The sequence below is a fragment of the Lissotriton vulgaris genome, chromosome 6 (genome assembly GCF_964263255.1).
Source record: "Lissotriton vulgaris chromosome 6, aLisVul1.2, whole genome shotgun sequence".
Classification (NCBI taxonomy): domain Eukaryota; kingdom Metazoa; phylum Chordata; class Amphibia; order Caudata; family Salamandridae; genus Lissotriton; species Lissotriton vulgaris.
In genome coordinates, this window is record NC_141694.1 from 542,240,040 (window position 1) to 542,257,596 (window position 17,557).

A 17,557-nucleotide genomic window follows, 5' to 3' on the forward strand; every position below is an offset into this window, starting at 1 on the left:
TCATTCGGCGTCCCTCAAGGATCCATCCTCTCCCCAACCCTATTCAATCTGTTCATGGAATCACTCACCCTCTACCTCAAACAAGCTAATATCAATTACCACCTCTATGCCGATGACACCCAATTATATTACAAGATCAAATCCCACAAAGACATTCTCCACCTCAATTAGACCTTGACCAGAATTCAAACCTGGTTCCATCGGAACCATCCCAAACTGAACCCAAATAAAACTGAAATCATCCTTTTCTCCCCCCAAAACAACTCCCTTCCTATTCAACTCTGGATAAAGGACATCAAAGCTCTTAACTGCCCACTCTTCACCTCTAATTCTGTCAAATCCCTAGGCATCAGCATCGACCAGAATCTAAATCTCATCCCCCACATTAAAAATGCATCCAAAAGTGCGCTTTTGACCCTTCTTCACCTCAAGAAACTTAAACCATTTATTCTCAGCAGACGATTTCACACTTGTTGTCCAATCGCTTGTCCTTTCCAGGATTGACTATGGCAACGCCACTTTGTCTGGCACCCCTAAAATCCATCTTGCACCGATTAAATCTGTCCTCAATCTAGCTGCGAGACTCATCTCCGATTGTAAAAAATTTGATCACATCTCCCCCGTCCTCAAAAATCTCAATTGGCTCCCAATAGATGCAAGATCCACCTACAAGATTGCCTGCATCACTCACAAAGCTCTTCACCAAAACACCCCTTCTTACTTTACAACGAAACTACACAAAGCTGGTTGCTCCAGGTCCCTGAGGAGCACAAACTCCCTTGTCTTGATCGCACCCAGACTCAAATGTCAAAAGACCCAATCCTGTGCGTTCTCTGGTAACGCTCCTACAATTTGGAACTCTTCCCTAAGGATCTTCGCTGCAACCCCTCTTACCCTCTCTTCAAAAAGGAACTCAAAGTACTTCTTCTCAACAAATACTGGGGTATCTAATGTTACTGACTCTGAACATGTCCACTCCTTTCTCTTCCCTTGTCCGCTCCTCTTCCCACCCCCTCTCAATCCCTTCATTTTCTCACCCCCCCTCTCTTCACCCCCCTCTCTCTCCTAACTTTTATTATTCACTTTCCACTTAATTTTATCTCTCTGTTTCTTTGCCCCCTTAGCCCTGTTGAATGTATTATCATACTTTAACTCTTTTTCGCTTAATTGTTAATTGTATCTCATTATGTTCATCCATCCTTGTAAAGCGCTTTGATACTCTTGGGTCCAGTAGCGCTATATAAAACCTTTGAAATAAATAGACCCAGGGCTGGCTTTAGTGTTGATGGAGCCCAGTGTGAATGTTTTGGGAACCTCACCTCCTCCCCCCCCCATATGACCTCCTCCTTGGATTCCCTCACTACCACCCGGGGAAAAGTGCCTCTCATCTCTCCATAGCCTGTCTCAAATGTATTTTATTCGTTTTAAAGCGCTGATAAAGGCTGACCTTACTATTCTGCTCAGCTTTCCACATAAACTACAGATTAGTTCTGTGCAGTAGGCGTATTAACCCTCTGTGCTACTTTATGGTGAACCTCTAGAATAAACTCTGATTTCTCTCTCCAGCAGAAACATTAATCATAAGAATTATCATAAAATTTTTATTGCTGCCTGAAAGCTGGACGCACAACAAACTCTGCAGCAGGCGCTTTTAAATCCTACATTATTGCTAAACACAGTACCCCCCCCTTGAGGTCAGCATCCCCCTACAGGTCAGCACCCAGTGCGGCCGCACCGGTCGCACTGCCCTAAAGCCAGTCCTGAAGAGGCAGAAGAACCTTTGGAAATGAACTTCAGTCAAAACCATCACAGAGGACGTGTGGGGAGATGTTGTAAAATGCAACAAGTCAGTCCAACGCGTGGAGTCAGCACTCGATGTATTGGCAGGATGTTATATACTGGGTATTGAGCCCAAGGCGTTGAATGATGCAAAAACAAGAGAACTGAAGTTAATATCCCAACTTCTAGTCACAGGAAAGATGGTTCTAGTGATGCTTTGGAAACAAAAATCGCCTTCAGTTACAGAAGAGTGGCTTGGGAGACTATGGCGATGTGAACTTTTGGTCCTCAACTCTGGTTTTTAAATCTAGAATGCAGACTGCTATAGAGCCCTCCAAGTTTGCTGGCAAGCCACATACTTAAATATCTCTCCTGTAAGTGGTGAACAACAGGATGCTAACAATCAGATCAAGCATACCATATAAACATGGACCTGGATCACAATGCACTTAATTGCTAGCACCTCCGGGCGTTGGTAGGGTAGTCTTTCAGAGGGTAGTTCACTAGGTTTTTGGTGGGGTTAATTCAGTGTAAACAAGTTTACACTAAAATGGCTGATAGAAACGGGGGGGGGGGGGTGCAAGTAGCATTTTGATGGAAAGCATGTACAAAATACAAATAAAAAAATATGTGGTCAGAACTTTATGGCAGGAAGGTATAGCATAAAATATTAAAGTCAGATAGAGGGTGTGTGCCAATAATTTAATTTCGATTTACGGACCTCGCGTTAACAAACATTCAGGGTCTCATAAAGAAGCCTGCGAAAGCAAAAACTGCACTGGCAAAAGCACTGAGCACTGAGCTTTTCTCAGCTTGCTGCATCTTGAAATATCACAATTCTGAGATTGATGATGACATTAAGCAAAAGTGAGTCTGGCTTGGGCTCTGTATAGATTGGGGTCTCCGCCATTTTCTGGAACGCATGAAACGCATTGAGAGCTACTAAAATTATTAGTGTTGTATAATCTCAATTTTTTATATGTAAATTAATTCAACCAAAGAGAAACAGACAAGGGCCAGCTGCTTGTAGGTGTGAGATTGCTATGCACGACAATACCTCCCCAGATTCCCAACACATCTCTCCTGCTGGGGGGGAATCACCATGTCAACGAGACACAAACCGACAACGGGTGCATAACACTCCTCCTGTGGGTGGGTGGGGTGAATTACCATGTCGACGGGACACAAACCTACTATGGGTGCATAACAATTATCCTGTGGGGGGGATGGAGGGGGGGGGGGGGGGGTTCACCATGTCAACGAGACAAAACCTACAACGGGTTCACCTCACTTTAATGCTCATCCTATCTGCTCCTAGTTAAAAAAAAAACACACAACACAGCATGGTTCCTCCCCGCCCCCACTGAGATCTGCTGACGCACGCACGGGGCCTGCAAAGCTCTCGCAGAATCCTTGTCTCCTACACTCAGCTTCTAGGCACAACAGAAGGCCGCTGTCTACTCCTCACGGATCAAAGATCCCATGTCTGTCCCTAGTGGGACTGTGTACATCGGCCAGTGCGGTGCCTTTGCGTCACTCACTCCCTTTCTTTGCCTTTACGTCACTGCCTCGAGTGTCTGCACATCCGTCTGCCGAGTTCGTCGACGTACGCCTGTGAAACTCATATTTGTTCGAGCGTTCTACATACTTTGTGTTGGGCTGGCTTCTCGGGCAGACTGGCACTGCCGGATGGGCCAGCATGGGACGTATTTTATTTTAATGCTTTCACGGGCAGGCCCCGAGGCCCCCAAAAAAGGATACACATTGATATTGGTTCCTTCAGCGGGCCCATCTGGCAGTGACAGGCTGCCTGAAAAGCCAACCCAAAACTGGCTTGAGCATGTCTACGGTCCATACTTGCAAGTCATTTGCAAAAATTGTAATGGTCATTCGTGTGTCTGACTACTCATGCGTCCTACCTTTACCTGCATCACTTATCTGCCTGCGACGCTTACGTCAATGAGCGTACCTTATTAAACTCGTTAGTCGTGTGTGAGGCTCATTACTTTGCATGTGTGCTTGTAATCTGTGTGTGTCCCACTCGTGTCTGCCAACACGTGCCGCCCTCGTACGTGTGTCAGTCACAATCATAGCTGTGCTAGTGTTTCCCATTCATGGCCTAGTCTATCAATGGTTGGCATGCGCGTGTCACTCCTGCGCAAGTATCACTATCACACATTTATAGTGTACGAGATATGTGCTCGCATGTTGTGTGTACTTTTCTGTTAATAATGTAATGTATACATCTCTACATTTACGTAGCTATCACTGTTGTATATATCACGTGCATGCCTATCTATGCATGTGTCAGGCATGAATGCCTTTTTCTCTCATTGGCATCTGTGCAGTCATATGTTTGTGTAGTTCATGTGCATGCCTTTCACGTGTGCGTCTCAGCTACGTTGCATCGTACTATACTATAGAATGCGTGTATATAGCGCTGCATAACACCGACGAGGCTTTTTCCCGGGCTGTCACTTGATTGGGTGTTTATAATCCACATACATGATCGTGACACTGACACACCCGTAATCATGTCCTAATGTGCGTAATGCTCTTATGGTCGGACGTTTCAATTAATATTTATTTGTGTCATGTTTTAGTGTAGACCTCTAATGATGCCTGTATGTATATGTATATTAACTCTGCTAGTGTGTGTCTATGATCCCTGCATATTCGTGTCATTATGCATCTTTGCTTGTCAGTAATGTATGTATAAAGGCCTGTCCTTTGCACAGTACTTAGGTTATTCTAATGCCTATGTGTTTTGCAGTGTTCGCCTGTTCCTGGCGCCTACACCCGTGGCACGCACGTAGGTTTCATTCATAGACTGTATTTGTTATGACGTATTCCGCCCATCACTCGCTCTTATAGATGCCTGGGACTGGGAGTCTTACAATTAAGCTGTTTGCTGGTGTAGGGCGTGCTACTACAGCCAGTGCGGGGTGGGCTGGGTGGGAGGGGGGCTGTGTGGGGGATTGCGGTGAGGCACGCGACTCCGGTGCTTATAGCAGCCGGTGAAGCCATTTTGATGAGCAGCTGCTGTCAGAAGGGGGTGGGGAGGTGTTAATGACATGACCCCTGCTTCCCCTGCACACAGGCCAACAACGAGCTCGTTACCTGCAATGGTCAGGCTCCAAGTGTAGAACTCCACCGTGTCGTTCATCTTCTGACTCAGGAGCTCCAGCATCTTTCCCGGGTAGCCCAAGCCCAGCAACGCCATCATCGGATCTGTGCACCACCCCGCACTGCAGAGAGCGGGACAAACACCGAGCCCTGAACCACGGCGTTACGACGCTCTCTGCAGACACCCAGTGGTCTGCAGAGGAGACGGACCGCACAGCCGCTGCGCCTCACCCCTTCTCGTATGAGGATTCGGGTGGTGGCTCCCACACTGAGGAGCGGGCGCCTAGCAGCCCATAGCAGACGGACAAGGAGCTTAGTAACGGCAGCCGCAGCGCACATAGGATTCTTCGCTGTGCCTCTGAGCCTCGAGCATTGATCGTCTCCAGGGACTACTGCACCGGCGTCCAGGAGCTGCAGGCTCCGGCTCAGATAACCCGCATTTCCATTGGCCGTATGATCTCCGCCTCCTTGTGCGTGCCCCGCCTTTCACATAGGGGCACAGCGCAGGAGGGTGTGTCAATCAAGAATACTAAAGGAGGAGGGCGTGGGGGCGAACAGGGAGTCAGAGGGGCTATTTATCTATATATATTTTTATTTTTATTTTATTTAATGCGATTTTATATAGCGCGAACTTTACCCGAAGGTGTCAGAGCGTTTTATATGAGAACCAGTTGCGATACATAAGGACTTAGGATTACATGCGTTACATAAAAGATACATGCAGGAAAAATTGCAAATGTACAAGATGTAGAGTCACACAAGGAAGAGATAGAAACAGAAAGAAGAATTGCAAATGTACAAGTAGGAAAGTCACTCAAGGAAGAGAAACAAATGGATATACTCTAAGAGTCACATAGGAATAGTAGAGAGTATACAGGTCTACTGCTTATACTAGTGATTAGAGTTATCTCTATATACATAAGGAAGGGATACAAATGGATATTCTCCAAGAGTCACATAGGAATGGTATAAACATCAAAAGTGGATAGGACACTTGTGACCACTTATACCAAGAGATATATTGAAAAACCCTCATAAACGTTGTGTATTACGAGAAGCGGTATATCTTGTTCTCCGCCCCACACAGACGTTGTGGCAACAGTCATTGGGTTTTGCAATTAGTGTCTTGCCAGCCTCACCCGAGGCAATCTCTGGTTTTATCGTGGCAGTATCCAGAGATAGTTCGAGTAACCCCACTGAAAGTGAAAATAAAATAGTTTCCAGGCGATTAACTACTATTTATTCATATCGCTGGACCACTAATTTAAAAGGTTTTATAGGTATGCACTGGGGATAGTTAGGAATCCTTAGCATATATCATTAGAACAAAAAAACGTCAACATGTTTCTGCTCTCTTGGCCCGTGGGTCTAAGAGTATTCGTCAGGACATATAAACAAACAGACACAGTGTAAAGCTACTTTCACTATTTGTGACGTAGATGGGTCAATTCAGCATAATAGTCTTACCCATTAAGGTTCATAAGAGTCACCTAAAGGATTAAAAAGAAGATGGGGTAACTAGTGGCACTTTAACAAATTAATGTTAAATAGTTGTGGTCGAAACATTCATTGTGTTTATCAAAAAATAAACGCTCAATTAGAGACATTATTTAAAAATTGTGAGGAAACAATCAACAATAGTGACATATATGGCGAGTTAAAAAGCGGCGATATTTTGAGACCAGCGTGCAAGTGATATCTCAATACACTTATGTCTAGGTGATAAGGTTGACATATATGGTAAATATCAAAAGTTTTTTGGATCATACCTCTAGGTTGGGTGTACATGGAGTGAACCTGGAGGAAAAACGGAGGTAAAGTATAGCTGATACCGCCCTAAATGGAATATCAAACATAGTGCCCTGTTACCTCATATGAGGTCTTACCTGAAGATAGTTTCTAAAAGGTTCCCTCAGGAGGTACGGACATTCGTCCCAGGCTAGAAAGACATCAATATTGGATTGTAAAAACGATGTCTGCCGATAGTTTACACAGCGGGCAGTGAGGAAAAACTCACCCGCGTTGGAAGCGTGTTCCGCGTCTTGTGCTGGCTCTGCCTCCTGGACGCCGAAAGCACGCTTCCGATGGCGTTTTCTACAATACTGGCCATGGAAGTAGAAAGGGGATATGATTGCAAAGATCGAGGGACAGGTTACACTTAAAAATACGGGGTTTACAATCATAATGATGCGCTTATTTTTAATTTAGTGTTATCGGGGCTGTTTTAATACAATTATCATCACACTATTAGTAAGATCGAATTTTTGAAACTTGATAATTAAAAATGATGAAAAAATGGGTAGACTCATAGCAAAGTAATTATAGACCCATGGTACAGTGAAAAAATCAAGTTATTCAGGCAAAAAGGTTGGAATTAGCGTGCAAAGTGGTGCCATGAAATTTCATCGTTCAGTCCGTACTTATTGGTTTTAAGGCGATCCACCCAACGTTGTTCCTTTTCATATAGTACCTTTTCAACATTGGGCATCACTTCCGATATTTTTTCTAAAACAGTCCATCTCAGATCTTCAATACTGTGCTTTTGCTCAGTGAAATGTGAACAGAGCTTTGTTGTGTTCTTTTGGAGGCAAATGTTAATTTTATGTTCCCCTATTCGCAGTTTTACCTTTCTGCAGGTCATCCCAATGTATTTCTTTTCGCATGGGCATGTAACCATATAGATCACATGAGATGAATTGCAGTTACTGTGTTGTCTTTGTGTCCATTTGAATGTTGGGGATAGTTGTAAGGTTTTTGAGGTGGTCGTTGATTTACAGGCCAGACATGACCCACATGGATAATGTCCTGTCACCGGAGCCATGTGGACATTTCTAATTGATTTTTCCAAGATCGATTGTCTAGGGCGGGTGTGGACCAGCAGGTCTCGTAAGTTTTTTGTTCGTTTATTGGCAAAGCGTGGTTTTGGCCAATTGAATTTTCCAGTGTTCACAATGTGCCAGTTCTTCTGAATTAGCTTATTCACTTGGTATGATGCAGGACCAAACGTTGTCACACAGGTCATGAGGTCCTCATTTTCTGTTTTTTCAAAAGTTGTTAGTAGATTATCTCTCGGTTGGTTCATGGCTCTTTTTCGGCATTTAGATATGGTTGATGCTTTATAATGCCTTTGTTGCAGTCTGGTACTGAGGTCGTTCGATTGTATCTGATAATCAGTTTTCTGACTGCAGTTCCTTTTGAGACGTAGAAACTGACTATATGGTAGGTTGTCTCTTAACGGTTGGGGATGATAACTTTTATAAGACAATAGGCTGTTCTTAGCAGTAGGTTTTCTGAAAGTTTTGGTCTCAATTTTGTTTTCTTTTGAGTATATAGTCAGGTCTAAAAAGTCAATGCTTTCTTTATCAGCTGTGTATGTGAAACGAAGCCAAGGGTCACGTGTGTTGAGCCATTCCACAAATATCTTCAAGTCTTGATTATTGTGCCGAATCAGAAGGACGTCATCAATATAACGTTTCCAGTAGAGTATACTGGAAACGTAAGGGTTGGCAGGTGTAAGGACGTGTTTGGTTTCAAAATTACTCACATAGAGTCCTGCCACCGAGGGGGCAAAAGCACTCCCCATTGAAGTGCCATGGCTCTGTAAAAACAACTGGTTTTCAAATTCAAAATAGTTTTCAGTGAGTGCCATCCGGCAACATTCCAGGACAAAGTGTCTCGGTGTCCTAAAATCCCAATTTTCCATAAAGAGAACGTCTTCCAACATTTCTAGCGTCTCTTTTTGGGGTAAGCTCATGTATAGGGATTCTACGTCAAGACCCACTAGGAGCATCGTGGTGGGGTCAAAAGATTGGTCTTTAAGTTGATTTAACAAATCTCTGGTATCTTGTAGGTAGGCAGGTGTTTTTTTAACTAAAGGTTGAAGAAATTGATCCGCAAATTTGGAAAGGGGTTCCAGCACTGATCCTATACCCGAAACTATCGGGCGACCTGGTGGGGGGACTCTGTTTTTGTGTGTTTTGGGTAAGGAGTAAAAGTATGGTGTCTTTGGATTGTCTGTCAACAAGAAATCAGCTTCTTTTTTGCTTACCCAACCATTGGTTTCGGCTTCATAAACCATCATTGCAATAGTGGTTTTTAATCTTGGTGTTGGGTCCGTGTTGATTCTGGTATAGAATTTTTCATCCGCCAGAAGTTCAAGACATTGAGTTCTGTAACCCTCCTTTCCCAGGATAACTACTCCACTGCCCTTATCCGCGGGTTTGATGACAATGTTTTCATTTTTCTGAAGTTCTTCTAAGGCTTTTCTTTCTAATCTGGTTAGATTTTGAAAGGGTCTTTTGACATTGTTTGCCATGTTATCAATTCCTTTGAGGATGGCCTGTTCGAAGGTTAATATCTCTATTGGTACCATATTGATCGGTGGAGTAAAGGTCGACTTCTTACGAAGGTTGGTGTCTCCAAGATCAGTAGATGGTGCGGACTCCGAAAAATGTGCTTTCAATTTGAGTGAGCGACAGAATTCCGGCAGTTCACATTTTAGTCTAAAGAGGTCGAGATTAGGAGTGGGGACGTAGCCAAGTCCTTTGTTGAGGACATTTTCTTGTTCCTTGGATAGAGTCATCGAACTCAGGTTCACTATCAGTGACTCGTTTTGCTGGTTCCTGGCTTTGATGATGTCATGCTCCTTGTTTGAACATTCGGCTGTTGATCTTGCCACAATATGTTTCTTCTCCTTCCTCTTTGGTTCTGGCCCCTCAATAAAAAAGGATCCTGGTTCTGATTATTGATCCCCTGTGGTGGCATGCCCATGAAATTCTGCATTTGTTGGGGTCCTTGATTGTACGGGTTCATCCACCCCGCATATGGTTGCATATAGGGTTGGAAGAATTGCATTGGCGGGCCCATGAATTGTTGTCTTGGCCATCTGTTGCCTCTTCTCTGTGGTCGAGATCGATATTGTCCTCTGCCTCTTCTGTGGCCCGAATCTTCGGACCCTGTTTCCGATCCTCCGGAAGAATCCCAACCATCGGAATCATTATCTGTTTTGGAATCGGTTGGCTTGTAATCAGTTTTGGTGTAAGGATGCATTTTTTCATGACTAAACTTTTTAATGTCTTTACTTAGTTTTTGTAACTTGTTTTGCATCAGAAAATCCTCACTGTCTGATATCTCTTTATTTAGTTCCTCTAATCTTTTCTTATAGACTGCTGGTTGTATGCCTTTTTTCAGTTCAGCTTCACAGGCTTGTATCTGTGTTAGTAAGGCTTCTGATAGTCTCTTGGCAGTTTTTACTATCAATACCAGATAGTCAAGGGTACATTTCCAAGAGATTGCAGACCAGTCTCGTCTAAAGGCCAAGTCATAGAGGAAAATTCTTGGTGCGTTAGTGATCCAAAGACCTCTTGGCGCTATCTTCGAACGTAGATATTCTGTCATGATGATTCCGTGAATGGCAATCCTTATTTGTTCTTGTTTTTTTGCTGTAAGGCTGTCCCAATCATCGGTCTGGGCCAGTACTTGGACTAGGTCTGTGTTTTGAATTAGAGATTGAGCCGCTAGAATCTCGCTGATATCGCTCCCCGTAAAACTCACACCACTCATATCTTCCATGTTGAGTTTCCAAAAAAATGTCTTGTTTTTCTTGACGAAAGTCAGAGACACTTTTCCCGCAGCTGCGCGCTGCTTAATATGAGTTTTATCAATGTGAGGGAAGAGGAATAGCTGTCCTATCTGTTCCCCCGAACTAGGTAGATTTTATCAAAAGTGGATAGGACACTTGTGACCACTTATACCAAGAGATATATTGAAAAACCCTCATAAACGTTGTGTATTACGAGAAGCGGTATATCTTGTTCTCCGCCCCACACAGACGTTGTGGCAACAGTCATTGGGTTTTGCAATTAGTGTCTTGCCAGCCTCACCCGAGGCAATCTCTGGTTTTATCGTGGCAGTATCCAGAGATAGTTCGAGTAACCCCACTGAAAGTGAAAATAAAATAGTTTCCAGGCGATTAACTACTATTTATTCATATCTCTGGACCACTAATTTAAAAGGTTTTATAGGTATGCACTGGGGATAGTTAGGAATCCTTAGCATATATCATTAGAACAAAAAAAGTCAACATGTTTCTGCTCTCTTGGCCCGTGGGTCTAAGAGCATTCGTCAGGACATATAAACAAACAGACACAGTGTAAAGCTACTTTCACTATTTGTGACGTAGATGGGTCAATTCAGCATAATAGTCTTACCCATTAAGGTTCATAAGAGTCACCTAAAGGATTAAAAAGAAGATGGGGTAACTAGTGGCACTTTAACAAATTAATGTTAAATAGTTGTGGTCAAAACATTCATTGTGTTTATCAAAAAATAAACGCTCAATTAGAGACATTATTTAAAAATTGTGAGGAAACAATCAACAATAGTGACATATATGGCGAGTTAAAAAGCGGCGATATTTTGAGACCAGCGTGCAAGTGATATCTCAATACACTTATGTCTAGGTGATAAGGTTGACATATATGGTAAATATCAAAAGTTTTTTGGATCATACCTCTAGGTTGGGTGTACATGGAGTGAACCTGGAGGAAAAACGGAGGTAAAGTATAGCTGATACCGCCCTCAATGGAATATCAAACATAGTGCCCGGTTATCTCATATGAGGTCTTACCTGAAGATAGTTTCTAAAAGGTTCCCTCAGGAGGTACGGACATTCGTCCCAGGCTAGAAAGACATCAATATTGGATTGTAAAAACGATGTCTGCCGATAGTTTACACAGCGGGCAGTGAGGAAAAACTCACCCGCGTTGGAAGCGTGTTCCGCGTCTTGTGCTGGCTCTGCCTCCTGGACGCCGAAAGCACGCTTCCGATGGCGTTTTCTACAATACTGGCCATGGAAGTAGAAAGGGGATATGATTGCAAAGATCGAGGGACAGGTTACACTCAAAAATACGGGGTTTACAATCATAATGATGCGCTTATTTTTAATTTTGTGTTATCGGGGCTGTTTTAATACAATTATCATCACACTATTAGTAAGATCGAATTTTTGAAACTTGATAATTAAAAATGATGAAAAAATGGGTAGACTCATAGCAAAGTAATTATAGACCCATGGTACAGTGAAAAAATCAAGTTATTCAGGCAAAAAGGTTGGAATTAGCGTGCATATATGTCCTGACGAATGCTCTTAGACCCACGGGCCAAGAGAGCAGAAACATGTTGACGTTTTTTGTTTGTATTTGTATTTGTTTTTGTATCGCGCATAGCTCACCCGTTAGGTCTCATAGCGCTGACAGATAGATAAAACAGAACCAGTATGTATAGGAGGTGGATGACTAAGGTTTGAAGAGCAGAGTCTTTAGATTCTTACGGAAGATAATCAGATTGGGTTCTGCTCTCAGATCTAGGGGAAGTGAGTTCCAGAATGAAGGACCAATTTTTGAAAAGCATCTGTCCCCGTTCCTCACTGTGCGGACTCTAGGCGTCTTTAGCAGTAGTTGGTTGGAGGAGCGAAGATTTCTCGTTGGGCTATATCGGTGCAGTTTGTCTCTGATATATGCTGGTCCTTGTCCGTTTAAAGATTTGTGGACTAGGCAGCAGACCTTGAACTTTATGCGTCTGTTAACTGGTAACCAGTGTAGTTGATTCAGGCAGGGGGCAGACGGGGTTCTTGGTGGAAGGTCCAGTGCAAGTCTAGCCGCGCTGTTCTGAATGGTCTGTAATTTAGCTATGTTAGAAGCATTTATGTCTGCAAACAATGCATTGCCATAATCCAACCGGCTAGTTATTAAGCCTTGGATCAGTGGTCTTCTGCTAGTTAAAGGAAGCCATTTGAATATTTTTCTAAGGCTTCTCATAAGGCCTATACAGGTGTGTACCACTTTGTTAATGTGTGGTTGCATTGTGAGTTGGTCATCCATTGTGATTCCTAGGTTTCGGACTGTACCTTTAGGGGAGGGGCATTGGCCAAGTTCAGAGGGCCACCAGTCCTGTTCCCATAATTGATGTGCCTTTCCGAACAGCATTATTTCGGACTTTTCTGCATTAAGCATCAGATAATTCTCAGTCATCCATTTTTTGATGGCCACCATGCAGGATCGAAATCTGATTTTGGTGTCTCCTGAGTCGGGGCCCATGGTGACCAGGATCTGTGTATCGTCAGCGTATGAGACTGTTTGGAAGCCATGATCCCTGATTATTTTGGCTAGGGGGGACATATAAACGTTGAATAACGTTGGGCTCAGAATTGAGCCCTGGGGGACGCCGATGTTGTTATCAGTAGTATCAGACAGGAAGGGACCGGTTTTAACTCTAGATTTCCTGTCTGCCAGGTAGCTTTGTAGCCAGCCCAGCGCCTTGCCCCCGACACCAACCCCCACCAGTCGCTCTATTAGTACTGTGTGGGAGATGGTGTCGAACGCTGCAGAGAGATCCAACAGAATCAGGATTGCTGATTTCTTCGAATCAATGGCGAGGCGGATGTTATCTACTATTTCGAGTAGAGCTGTTTCCGTACTATGGTGGGCTCTGAAGCCTGATTGGGTGGCGTCCAGTATCTTGTTGTCTTCTAGGTGTTTCATTAGTTGGGAGTTTATAGTTGCCTCCATCATTTTGCCAAACAGGGGAAGAAGGGCTATTGGGCGATAATTTGAAGGAGCTGTGTGGTCAGCATTGTTTTTTTTGATAATGGGCCTAATCGTTGCTTCCTTCCAGCTGCTTGGGAATGTACTTTGCTCGAGAGAGGTGTTAAAAATAGTGGTGAGTTCAGTCACTATAGCTGGTCCTATTTTGGCTAGAATTTGTGATGATGCTGCGTCATTTGGGGATCCTGATTTGATCTTTCCTAGATTCTTTGTTACCATGTCTATAGTAAAAGGGTTGAATTCTAGTAGTTGCATGGTGGGTGTCGGGTTCTCCATGTATGAGGGATACAGGGGGTGTGGAGCATCTGTATTGGGGTGGAATTAGGGAAGGTCATGTATATATTATTTATTTTGTCCTTAAAATATATGGATAGCTGGTTTGCCCATTCCTGGGATTCAAGTGCGTTTGCTTGGCAAGGTAAGGGGTTCGTAAAGTCTTTCACTATTTTATATAGTGTTTTTTGGCAGCACCCTGCTTGATTTATTTTGTCAGCAAGATAGTTTTTTTTTGCTGTTGCTATATTCGCCATATATTCATGGTGTGAGGTTTTGTATTTGGCTTTGTCGTCTGAGTTTTTGGTTTTTCTCCAATGCCTTTCTAGAGCCCTAGTAGCTACTTTTAATCTCTTCAATTCAGGGGTAAACCAGGGACTGCTTTTTGTGGGGCATTTGGTTGGGCGCTTGGGAGCTATTATGTCGAGGGCTTTTACAATGGCTTTGTCTAGGTCCACTGCCATCTGATTTACCGATTGGGTGGCAGGGGGAGGAATGAAATGCCTCTGGAAAGTGTCTATCTGTATTTTTGTCCATGATCTGGTTAAATTCAATTGTTTAGGGGGTCTGGGGTGCTGTGAGTTTAGCTTGATAGAGAGGTTTATAAGTGAATGATCGGTCCATAGTACTGGGGTAAGGTTATTGATAGATAATTGTTGCGAGTTGGAGCAGATGATATCGAGGCAGTGTCCTGCGATGTGTGTTGGGCCTGTCTCTAGTATTTTCAGGTCTAGTGCATGTATACTGTTGCTCAACTCAACGGTATGGTGATCAGTTTGACATTCTAGGTGGTAATTTATGTCCCCTAATAGCAAGAAATTTTTACATGCAAGGACGTGGGGTGTAAGAATGTCTAGCTTTTGGGTGGCGAAATTCGCTTTAGTGGTGGGAGGTCTATAGACCAAAGCACCCTTCCAGGATTCAGTGTTATTGAGTATCAAGGAAAAAAGTAAGAATTCTCCCCAGGGCGCCAGGTGAGTCTCTATGATAGTGATTTTTATGTGCTCTTTAAATATGATGGCGGTTCCACCACCTCTTTTAGATTTTCTGTCCAGTCTAATGATCTTATAACCCTCAGGTAAGGCTGTGGCTATATCTGGGGTGGAGTGGTCTTGAATCCATGTCTCAGTCATAAAGAACAGATCAGGAGCTTCTTGATCGAGCACTGCCCAAATTTGTATGGCGTGCTTTGGGAGGGAGCGTACGTTGCCATAAATGCAGGTTAGGACAGGGGGTGTGGTTGTTTGGGGAGGTTTCGGGGGGCTGGTGTTTAGAGCTAGTAGCTGGTCCCTCGAATAGGTTATCATTTTGTAGTATTGGCTATAGTACCTGGGAGATGGACGAACGTGGCGTCGTGCGTCGGTTCTCAGGCGGTGACAGGCGAGGACAGGCCTTGACTTTGACGCGACTTAGACGCGCCGCACGCGCGCCGCTGCGCGTGTCCGCTCTGCGCACTCACTTTTGAAGTGTTCTAATGATATATGCTAAGGATTCCTAACTATCCCCAGTGCATACCTATAAAACCTTTTAAATTAGTGGTCCAGCGATATGAATAAATAGTAGTTAATCGCCTGGAAGCTATTTTATTTTCACTTTCAGTGGGGTTACTCGAACTATCTCTGGATACTGCCACGATAAAACCAGAGATTGCCTCGGGTGAGGCTGGCAAGACACTAATTACAAAACCCAATGACTGTTGCCACAACGTCTGTGTGGGGCGGAGAACAAGATATACCGCTTCTCGTAATACACAACGTTTATGAGGGTTTTTCAATATATCTCTTGGTATAAGTGGTCACAAGTGTCCTATCCACTTTTGATAAAATCTACCTAGTTCTGGGGAACAGATAGGACAGCTATTCCTCTTCCCTCACATTGATAAAACTCATATTAAGCAGCGCGCAGCTGCGGGAAAAGTGTCTCTGACTTTCGTCAAGAAAAACGACATTTTTTTGGAAACTCAACATGGAAGATATGAGTGGTTTGAGTTTTAAGGGGAGCGATATCAGCGAGATTCTAGCGGCTCAATCTCTAATTCAAAACACAGACCTAGTCCAAGTACTGGCCCAGACCGATGATTGGGACAGCCTTACAGCAAAAAAACAAGAACAAATAAGGATTGCCATTCACGGAATCATCATGACAGAATATCTACGTTCGAAGATAGCGCCAAGAGGTCTTTGGATCACTAACGCACCAAGAATTTTTCTCCATGACTTGGCCTTTAGACGAGACTGGTCTGCAATCTCTTGGAAATGTACCCTTGACTATCTGGTGTTGATAGTAAAAACTGTCAAGAGACTATCAGAAGCCTTACTAACACAGATACAAGCCTGTGAAGCTGAACTGAAAAAAGGCATACAACCAGCAGTCTATAAGAAAAGATTAGAGGAACTAAATAAAGAGATATCAGACAGTGAGGATTTTCTGATGCAAAACAAGTTACAAAAACTAAGTAAAGACATTAAAAAGTTTAGTCATGAAAAAATGCATCCTTACACCAAAACTGATTACAAGCCAACCGATTCCAAAACAGATAATGATTCCGATGGTTGGGATTCTTCCGGAGGATCGGAAACAGGGTCCGAAGATTCGGGCCACAGAAGAGGCAGAGGACAATATCGATCTTGACCACAGAGAAGAGGCAACAGATGGCCAAGACAACAATTCATGGGCCCGCCAATGCAATTCTTCCAACCCTATATGCAACCATATGCGGGGTGGATGAACCCGTACAATCAAGGACCCCAACAAATGCAGAATTTCATGGGCATGCCACCACAGGGGATCAATAATCAGAACCAGGATCCTTTTTTATTGAGGGGCCAGAACCAAAGAGGAAGGAGAAGAAACATATCGTGGTAAGATCAACAGCCGAATGTTCAAACAAGGAGCATGACATCATCTAAGCCAGGAACCAGCAAAACGAGTCACTGATAGTGAACCTGAGTTCGATGACTCTATCCAAGGAACAAGAAAATGTCCTCAACAAAGGACTTGGCTACGTCCCCACTCCTAATCTCGACCTCTTTAGACTAAAATGTGAACTGTCGGAATTCTGTCGCTCACTCAAATTGAAAGCACATTTTTCGGAGTCCGCACCATCTACTGATCTTGGAGACACCAACCTTCGTAAGAAGTCGACCTTTACTCCACCGATCAATATGGTACCAATAGAGATATTAACCTTCGAACAGGCCATCCTCACAGGAACTGATAACATGGCAAACAATGTCAAAAGACCCTTTCAAAATCTAGCCAGATTAGAAAGAAAAGCCTTAGAAGAACTTCAGAAAAATGAAAACATTGTCATCAAACCCACGGATAAGGGCAGTGGAGTAGTTATCCTGGGAAAGGAGGGTTACAGAACTCAATGTCTTGAACTACTGGCGGATGAAAAATTCTATACCAGAATCAACACGGACCCAACACCAAGATTAAAAACCACTATTGCAATGATGGTTTATGAAGCCGAAACCAATGGTTGGGTAAGCAAAAATGAAGCTGATTTCTTGTTGACAGACAATCCAAAGACACCATACTTTTACTCTTTACCCAAAACACAAAAAAACAGAGTCCCCCCACCAGGTCGCCCGATAGTTTCGGGTATAGGATCAGTGCTGGAACCCCTTTCCAAATTTGCGGATCAATTTCTTCAACCTTTAGTTAAAAAAACACCTGCCTACCTACAAGATACCAGAGATTTGTTAAATCAACTTAAAGACCAATCTTTTGACCCCACCACGATGCTCCTAGTGGGTCTTGACGTAGAATCC

At 43.5% G+C, this 17,557-nt stretch overlaps 1 protein-coding gene across 1 annotated transcript in view; it reads right to left on the reverse strand.

Moving 5' to 3' along the window:
• ELOVL4 (ELOVL fatty acid elongase 4) overlaps positions 1–5,352 on the reverse strand; it is a 184,402-nt gene extending 179,050 nt beyond the window's left edge. Inside the window, exon 1 of the mRNA XM_086926545.1 lies at positions 4,900–5,352. Coding sequence (XP_086782671.1) covers positions 4,900–5,005 — 106 coding nt within the window. The 5' untranslated portion in view covers positions 5,006–5,352. The remainder of the gene's footprint in view (positions 1–4,899) is intronic.
• Between the last annotated feature and the right edge of the window lie 12,205 nt (positions 5,353–17,557).